A 9823-nucleotide genomic window follows, 5' to 3' on the forward strand; every position below is an offset into this window, starting at 1 on the left:
AGCTTGGTCTGGTATGACTGGTAGCTTACGGTGGCTAATGTGAGCAAACGTTGGATAGAAATTGTGTAACTGTGTAACTGACATTACTGAGTCAGTTTCCTGGCTTCATCACTCATCTCTACTTGTGCGACTGTTACACAACGCTTTAGCAATACGCTGTAATTGTCACTTGAACTAAAGTTACATAGTCTCACTTTAATGAAATTAAAGTTATACTGAAAGTCACAAACATTGTAGATTATTTAACTTAGAAACCAGTTGTTTAAAGAGAACTCAACGATTTTACACATCAAAGTGTGTTTACAGGTCTTGGGTGAGCATCACTGCATATGTGAAAAAAATAGTATAAAGCTTTTTGTGGCTGCACTAAATCTAATATATTGCCTCAGGTGTACACTTCTTGGAAACCATGAGGAAGCCGCAAGGAAGTCAACCACAACCAAATACCTCCAGAGAGTAAGGCAGGTCCTGAAAAGTCAGCTGAATGGCAGGAACAAGATCCAAGCCATCAACATGTACGCACTACCAGTCATCAGATACCCTGCTGGGATCATAAGCTGGCCAAAGGAGGAGATAGAAGCCACAGATATCAAGACAAGAAAGCTCCTCACCATGCACGGAGGGTTTCACCCCAAACCCTGAGACTGTACGCTAAGCGGAAAGAGGGAGGCCGAGGACTAGTGAGCATCAAGGCCACTATCCAGGATGAAACATCAAAAATCCAAGAGTATATCAGAAAAATGGCCACAAAGGATGAACTGCTAAGGGAATGTCTCAGGCAACAGAAACCCGATAAGAGTGCAGAGGAAGAGGAGTAGACAGCCTGGAGGGACAAGCCCCTACATGGCATGTACCACCGCCAAATTGAAGAAGTGGCTGATATCGAGAAGACCTACCAATGGCTGGAAAAGGCTGGACTCAGAGACAGCACAGAGGCATAGATCATGGCAGCACAAGAACAGGCCCAAGGTACAAGAGCCATAGAGGCCAAGATCTACAAGAGTAGGACTAACCCAAGGTAACTTGCAAAGATGCCCTGAGACAGTCCAGCACATAGTAGCAGGGTGTAAGATGCAGCTGGTTCAGGACATGGAGAACACAACCAAGTGGCTGGAATAGTGTTCAGGAACATTTGTACCCAGTATGGAATAGAAGAACCCAAATCCCAATGGGCCGCACCCAGAAGGTGACTGAGAACAACAGGGCCAAGGTGCTGGGACTTCAGCTTCCAGACTGACAAACAGATCCTGGCCAACCAACCAGACATAGTGTGGTAGACAAGGACAGAAGAATGGTAAATGTAAATGGACCGTACTTGTATAGCGACCACCAAAGCGCTTTACACTACGGGCACATTCACCCTTTCACACACATTCACACAGTGATGGCAAAGTCCATCGAACAGAAACTAACATTCATACACACCGATGCACGGCATCGGGAGCAATTTGGGGTTTAGTATCTTGCTCAAGGATACTTCGACATGCGGCACCAGGAGCGGGGGATCGAACCCACAACCTTCCGATTGAGGAACGACCTGCTCTGCCTCTGAGCCACAGCCGCCGCAGAAGGTGGTGGTGATAGATGTGGCCATACCAGCGGACGCCAACATCAGAAAGAAGGAACACGAAAAGGTTGAAAAGTACCAAGGGTTCAATTCAATTCAATTCAATTCAATTTTATTTGTATAGCGCCAATTCATAACAGAAGTTATCTCAGGACACTTTTCAAATAGAGCAGGTCTAGACCGAACTCTTTAATATTAATTGAAAGAACAGATGGAGCAGATGTGGAAGGTCAAGGCGAGTGTGGTCCCCGTGGTAGTAGGAGCACTTGGGGCAGTGACCCCCAAACTGGGGGAGTGGCTCCAACAGATCCCAGGAACAACATCAGAAGCCTCAGTCCAGAAGAGCGCAGTCCTAGGAACAGCTAAGATACTGCGCAGAACCCTCAAACTCCCAGGCCTCTGGTAGAGGACCCGAGCTTGAGGATGACACAGATACCACCCCAAGAGGGTGAGAGGGAAGTTTTTTTTGTGATAAATAGGTAAACATAGGTAGAGCCAACATTTTTTCAACAAATTAAAATACACCTGTGTGCACCTGTAGTATATACATGTACATACCCAGGGGTTTTAGCCAATTATAGACCGATTTCTAACCTCCCCTTCCTCTCTAAGATTCTGGAGAAAGTAGTCGTCAAAGAGTTGTGTGACTTTACATAACAATAGTTTATTTGAGGATTTTCAGTCAGGATTTAGAGTTAATCACAGCATAGAGACAGCTCTGGTTAAGTTAATAATGACCTTTTGATTGCTTCAGACAACGGACTTGTCTCTGTACTTGTATTATTAGATCTTAGTGCTGCATTTGACACCATTGACCACAATATTCTTTTACAGAGACTTGAGCATCAAATTGGCATTAAAGAAACTGGCATTAAGCTGGTTTAAGTCATACTTATCAGATCGTTCTCAGTTTGTACATGTTAACGATGAATCTTCAATAAATACTACAGTTAGTCATGGAGTTCCACAAGGTTCTGTACTTGGACCAGTACTATTTACTTTATATATGCTCCCTTTAGGCAACATTATTAGGAATCACTCCATTAACTTTCACTGTTATGCAGATGATACGCAGTTATATCTCTCGATCAAGCCCGATGAAATTAATCAATTATTCAATTATCTAAATTACAAACATGTCTTAAGGACATAAAATCTTGGATGAGCTGCAATTTTCTGATGTTAAACTCAGAAAAAAAATAAATTCTTGTACTTGGCCCCAAAAACCTTAGAGACTCACTGTCTAAAGATATATAGTTACTCTAGATGGCATTACCTTGGCCTCTAGCACCACTGTCAGGAATCTTGGAGTTATCTTTGATCAGGATTTGTCATTTAATTCCCACATAAAGCAGACCTCTAGGACTGCCTTCTTTCATTTACGTAATATTACAAAAATTAGACACATCCTATCACAGACAGATGCAGAAAAACTAATCCATGCATTTGTTACTTCTAGGCTGGATAACTGCAACTCTTTATTATCAGGTTGCCCCAATAAGTCCATTAAAACGCTCCAATTAATTCAGAACGCTGCAGTATGAGTACTGACAGGAACTAGAAAAAGAGGTCACATCTCTCCTGTACTAGCTTCTCTGCACTGGCTCCCTGTAAAATTTAGAATAGAATTTAAAAACCTCCTCCTCACCTATAAAGCTCTTGATGGTCAGGCCCCTTCATATCTTAAAGAGCTCATAGTACCCTATTGAATGAAATGAAATATAACAATAATTTATTTATGTAATGCATTAAAATGAGTCTCATACTGTAATGATTAAGAACAGGAAGATATAGTCATATACGTAGAAATTGCTCTGCAGTGCATGGAATATGATGACTTATTGAATATGATACCACACTGCCTTCTATTCTGCAACGGGCCAAAACAAAAAAAGCTTGAGCCCAGCAGAATTCAACAATGAAAACACTTTTCATTCACTATTGACTTGTTTTTATTACAGGCTAAATTGCTTCAGGCGTTGAACGAAGGAAACGTTACACTGCTGTTTGTCTCCTATCTTTTCCCCAGCGCCAAAAGGAGCCAAAGGACCTTTAAATGAGCTCTTCAGTCTTTTATGGTTCTGCGGATTAGGACTCCTGGGACGAATAAAAGCATGTATCTGCTGGCTGCAGGCCACTTGCGCCCGTGAGCCGGATCTGCTGAGCTTTTCAGCGTTTTTTTATTATTCGGAGCGTGGCTTTTGTCACAGCTGGATGCTTTGCTTTCAATTGTCACAGTTTGCTGTGAAGTACAGCAAAAACACTGTGAATGAATGAACTATATTCATTACAAGCTGTGGTTGAATGTGTGCAGCAGTGGGGAGCACAGACTCTGACAGAGGTAGGGGTAAAACTTTAAGAATAGTCAGTTACTAAAAGAGTTTCTTTCTATTTCAGCTCAAGTGCAAAACATCTTTATGCAACATTGTGGATTCGAATACACCTCCAGAAATGTGTAGCTCTCATGCTGGCTAGAGTGTTTTTTTTGTTTGTATGTTTTACCTTTTTTAAAGGTAAATTCATGCTGTGCTATATTGGACTCTATAAGCATGTTTCACTTGGCTCCACCCCAACAGTGATGACCCAGCAGGTGTTTTCCATCGGCTATCTAAAGTAGAATATCTGCTGTGACATCAGTTTGGTGCAGCAGCAGTTTTCTGGCCTTAGGAAGAATATTAAAGTGTGTATTTGAAAAGAACTCAGACAAAACTCACTGCAGGTGGTTGTGTGACGTACATATAAATGTTTTTCTCCCTTTTCATTGGTTAAAATAGCTTCAAGCTTTAATTTCTGATCCCCCACTGAGATAAATATGTAATCAAACCTGACAACTCCAGATCTCAAATAAACTGGACTGTGACAACAATTTTAATATAAAGGCTACTTTTCCTATCAATAATGAATATATATGTCATATGAAAGGAGCTTCTTTTAGCTCATTGTTTTGGTTTTACAACACATTTACTGTTTGGTTCAGTCTCAGTGTTCTCATCGAACCAGTTTCCAGCTGCGACTGGCAGCTGTTTTCAGCAAACAAGCTCTGATGAACACATTGTACAACATACAATATGCAGCTAGTCCTAGAAACAAAGAGACTAGAAACCATGTTAGAGACTAGCTGGTGAACATAATGGAACATCTAGCAGCTAAAGAATCTTGATTTGATGGAGACCAAGACAGAGTCTTTATTGGAGAGAGTGATTATTGGACTTATCAGGTGGACAGAAACACAACTCCAAATGAACGAAAATGTCGCTCTGTAACTGCTGGATGTGTAAATAAGCAACTATATGCTAACATGTATAATAATATAGTATATCAGTGCATTATACTTTCCTGGCTGCCTGTAATAACATTTGACCGTTTAGAAACTCTGACTTCCTATCAGAAATGATCATTCATGTCCCCATAAAACATAAAAGAATAAAACTGAATGAATTAATCATGTAATTGATAGCAGTAGATGGTCTTTATTGGCCTAACAGTCATCTGAAACCACACCAGCTGACCTTGTATGAAGAGCAAAATTATTTATTTCTGTATGTGCAGGAGCAGCGACAAACTCCAGTGGCTCTGAAAAGCTCTCATTTGCACAGTACTGTCCTTCCAGCTGAGTACACCTCATGTACACCAGGATGGGCGCTGGATAAACAAAAATTATACAAACAACCTCGTTTGCATAAGAAGTCACATGTGAAAGTGGATGATGTCAACACGCGGATGCAGTCGCGCCCCATTTACAATGTAAACATGTTATTTATTTAATATTGTGTGTTTAAATGTGGAAATTCATCTTTACAAGTGAATTATTGTTGGTAGCAGGTGAAAATGTTGAATGTGGAGTATAAACAAATGTTCTTATCTTGAAAAACTGCCTGATGACATGATGTTTGCATACAAACTGTTGTCAGTTTGAAACCAACTATGAGAAATCTTTGTACAAATCAAATAACCAAAGGATATTTTGATTAATGTGTTTATTGAACATGAAACATTTACATGCTACAGGAGATAACCAGGAATGTCAGCAATACAAAATCCATGCTTATCCTCAGGCAACAGCCGCCGAATCAATAATAATTCATAATGTAAATATAAATGAAGATATTACAGATGTAGTATCAGGGGTTTGTGGAAGCTGTGAAGCCTGCTGAGCTCGTAAAGGATGTTTGGTCCTGCAGAAGTGATGCTGTTTGTGTAAAAAGAAAAAGGAAATGCAGATTCAGATGCACTTAAGCAGGTAGGAGTTGCAGGTGGATCCTCTGCTGCAGTCACAGAGCTTCCCGATGCGAGACCCGTACTTCATGGCACACCGGTCCCCCATCCCACACTGACGGGAGGAGGGAGATAGAGGTCATTTACAAACATTCAGATACTTGAGATTGTACAAATTCCAGAAATTACACTGATGTTTGGGACCTTCATCACTGGCAGCATTAATTTATATTTAAAAATGTGTAAAAAAAAAAATATACTAGCAAATGCTACACAGGCCTTCCCATTAATTAATTTGTTTTGATTAATTGTTTTCATCATTAATTCCTCTGATTTAATTGATACAAGAGAATGAGGCTCAGACTTTAATCATTCCAGCATTTTCATTAAATCCTGTTCATTAGCTGATTCTGTCTTATTTCTCAGTGATTTATTTCCACTGAGGGGGCAGAGGGATTGAAAGGTTTTTGTAGATTTCCAGCTAATTGGAGTTGGGCAGCAATCTTGATTAGGCTGTAATTGCACTGAGTAAAAGGCTCTTGTTGGCATTTTCTTGTTATCTTTTAATTACTGGCAGGTTTCTTATGCTAACTGGTTTAATTAAACAGCAATGGAGTGATGTACAGAATACACAGGAACGACGGAGCCTCATCAAACTAATCCCTAAATTACTTTTAATTACAGGGCAGTGGTGGAATGTAAGTACATTTAGTTACTTTATACATTTTTCACCACTACAATTATTTGATACATTTAGTTACTAGTTACTTTACAGATTCTGATTATTTATACAAAATATGATCAGCAAATAAATTATAATGTATTTTTATAGATTAAGCTGCCCTGAAGTATATTAAGTATTTAAATTAGCTCCATTAACATCATAGGTACATTACTCTATCAAATATAATATAATATGATTATTATAATAATATATTATTAATATGATGGGCCATTCTGCATGAGCAGTTTTACCTTTTGTACTTTAAGTATATTTTGATGCTAATACTTTTGTACTTTCTTTTGTATGTAAAACTTTCAATGCGTGGCTTTTACTTCTGGTATTAGTACTTTTAATGAAGTAAATAATCTAAATACTTCCCTCTATTACTGGGAATAAGATAAAGGTTGATTAAGCAGAAGTACAGTGAACAAAGTTACCATTGGGATGCTTCCTCTTTTCTCAGTGGAGGAAATGCGGTTATGCATCCTGCCCAGCAGAGCCTCCAGGGCTTCAATCTGCTCGCCAAAGATTGGATCACAAAAACAAGAGTCATTAGGCCTGAGGGGAAAATCACAGTTGTCCGAGCATGCTAACCTCAGAAATTCTTAAATATCCCCTTATGTTCTCAGTTCAGGTCAAAAAATCTTATACTTTCAAACCCAAGATGCCACATAATCAAATCAAATTGAAAATATTCCAGATGTCTGGTAATATTAATTTTATTCTCCCACATTTTCACCAAATATATATACATATATATATATATATTCTGAAATTTCTCCACTAGAAGTTCAAATAATGTTCGTAAAGTAATGTTCTGTGTGTCTGAACATGGACTGGTTGCCAGGCATCAGGGGTTGGCGGAGCTGAGGAGGTTAATCAGTTGATAGGTGAGGTGAAGAAACTCACACACTTACACTTACAAACTGCAATAAAGATTATTTTAAGAAAAAGTCCACATATATTATTATTGTTTATTATCTCTTAAAATGGTGTAATATAAAATGAATTATTTGAAATGTTTTCTGCAAGTTCTTTGTGTTTCCTGTTAAGTTAAACTAAAGAAATTCGAAATGTCACACACACACACACACACACACACACAACAAACTTAAACTTAACACTTAAAATGTGAACTAACATGTTGCCTAACAGATCATTACCGGTACTGAGAGCTGAATGCTACACACTGGTGGTTGGTCAGTAACATGACCTTACAGCATCATGGATCTGAATGACTTTGACATTCCTCCATAAACTAACGTGGAGCTCTTCAGATACTGACCATGTCTTTGTCTAGGTTCTCGGTTTTGTCCTCTCCAACGTCCTCTACGGAGACTTCCTGGGGCGTCTGGCCGTGACACATGACGGTCAGCAGGCCGACAAACAGCAGTCCGCGGAGCATCCTGGAGCTATCCATGGTACTGGTCCCGGTGGAGGAGGAGGAGGAGGAGGAGTGCGAAGGTCCCGGCAGGAGGCAGCAGATCAGGACTGGAGGAGCAGAGGGGTCGCAGCAGGTCCACAGGAGATTCTCCCTCAACCCACCGGACCTTCTCGTCTTATATTGACTCATAAAGCCCCGCCCGAAAGGCCACTGCGGGATTAGCATGCAGGGGTGTGGGCAGGGATGTCAGGGGAGGATGTTTGGAGGATAAATAACATCCCCATTTGTAAATGATGTCAAGCAGTCAGAGTATATGAATACATCCAAGAGTTGTTACTTACAAAATCTTAATATAAATATTAAAATTGCATGGGACACATCGATCCAGGAAACATATGAAGGTCCCATCAGGACTCAATAAGTCCACATCAAACACAGGAACTACCTGATCACGTGACATTCTGTCAGGTAAAGGATGGCTTTAATTCCATTTTGTGAATTTTAAGAGGTTTTTACTCCCCATAAAAAACCCTTAAACCGTGCATAAAAGTGAAGGGTTGAGTTTCATAGTGAAATGTGTGAAGCTGTCTTTTCTCATCACATCAGGAAACATTTAACCTTTATCAACCCACGTCAAATGTACACTCTCAGTACAAGCGGGTGGACAGATCATGCTGTCAGGTAACAAGGCATTCCAGGTTTAAAGCTTTTCTGTCAATAAAAACACTGATAAACACACACTTACTGTGGATTTTCTTCAGATTATTTTAAAATACAGATGGCATCTCCTCATAAAGAGCGAAGAAAATAGATCCAGGTCTCTGTGATGTGCCTCAGTGTGGCTTCAGATTCTAACTCACAGCGGTGACTTTGCTGTGTTGAGTCACACTGTTTTCAAATGATGTCGTGTGAGAGCAAACAAACTAATAAACGCCTCTCTAGAAGAGAAATTGATTTTGTTGGATTGTGTTTTCGCCTTTGGGTGCAGTGACTTTTATATCTTCACTTCACACTCGATTTTGTACCAAACAACAAGTCATACTCCAACCTCCATGATAATTACTAGCATCAGTCTTTACAATAAATGTAGCCCATCACAATGCACCAATATAGCAGCAAAACAAGAGGGATTGTGATATGACCATCAAAACAAGGGAAGTACTATCAAATAGGGAAGTACTATCAAATACTGAACCAAGTAACATTTGATATGCTACAACTACAGCACATTTATCTGTTTATTTGTAGTTAATAGTTACTGCAGGCACAGACTTGACTGTACGTCCCACATTAAATCAGATCATAACCTACAAAACAACCCCAGCATTAATGTTCAACTCAACAGCCTCGTTTCAGCTACTGACACAATGAATGTGATATCTCTACAGCAGCATGTGATCTCTCAGCTCATCTGAAAGCATGAAAATGCACAAAACCAGAGATACAAGGTGACTTGATGACTTATTGCTGAACACTGTCCCACATATTGGTTTGGCCCAGTGACGGTACACACATCGCATTTACACTAATAAAGCAATGAATTTATGGGCCACAGGTGATCCAGATCCAAATCTCATCATCTGTATGACTAATGCTGGCCCTATTCTGGCCCTATGTTGGATCACACAAATAGTTGTATGAGGAAATTAAATCACCAAAAATCAACAAAAACCTAAGGGCCAGCGATGTTCATAGAGCTGGGTGAGATATGGATATGTCATAGGCCATATGTGGCCAGAACAGTTTTGCTATGTGGGGTCATGACCTGGACCAAGACCATCATATTAAAATACTTTACAGGTTATAACATAACAACCTTAAAGGAACTGAGTATATTTATTTTTGCAGGATTTTCACTGTTTTCCTCCATTGGTGCTTTCTAAATATTTCCATTACTTACTTAATCCATTGGACTTAATTAAAGGTCCAATAT

General features: G+C 39.6%; 1 protein-coding gene and 1 long non-coding RNA gene across 2 annotated transcripts; one reads left to right on the forward strand and one right to left on the reverse strand.

Moving 5' to 3' along the window:
• The first annotated feature begins 1385 nt into the window (after positions 1-1385).
• LOC127352207 (uncharacterized) lies at positions 1386-5782 on the forward strand. Its single transcript, XR_007881057.1, has 2 exons — positions 1386-2015; positions 3529-5782. It is a non-coding gene; the product is annotated as an uncharacterized LOC127352207 (long non-coding RNA).
• On the reverse strand, positions 5530-8057 carry cartl (cocaine- and amphetamine-regulated transcript-like). Its single transcript, XM_051380400.1, has 3 exons — positions 7792-8057; positions 6944-7021; positions 5530-5897 (listed from the first exon to the last, which is right to left on the reverse strand). The coding sequence occupies exons 1-3, from the start codon at positions 7924-7926 to the stop codon at positions 5790-5792; spliced, it is 321 nt and encodes a 106-aa protein (XP_051236360.1). The 5' UTR covers positions 7927-8057; the 3' UTR covers positions 5530-5789.
• Between the last annotated feature and the right edge of the window lie 1766 nt (positions 8058-9823).

Source organism: Dicentrarchus labrax, unplaced genomic scaffold, assembly GCF_905237075.1.
Source record: "Dicentrarchus labrax unplaced genomic scaffold, dlabrax2021, whole genome shotgun sequence".
Classification (NCBI taxonomy): domain Eukaryota; kingdom Metazoa; phylum Chordata; class Actinopteri; family Moronidae; genus Dicentrarchus; species Dicentrarchus labrax.

Excerpts from the sequence above, each read along its gene's own strand:
- cartl (XM_051380400.1), bottom strand. The coding sequence starts at position 7,926 with ATGGATAGCTCCAGGATGCTCCGCGGACTGCTGTTTGTCGGCCTGCTG. Across the intron at positions 7,022-7,791 it reads AGAACCTAGACAAAGACATG|ATTGAAGCCCTGGAGGCTCT; the intron begins GTCAGTATCTGA and ends TTTGGCGAGCAG. Across the intron at positions 5,898-6,943 it reads AAAGAGGAAGCATCCCAATG|TGTGGGATGGGGGACCGGTG; the intron begins GTAACTTTGTTC and ends TCCTCCCGTCAG.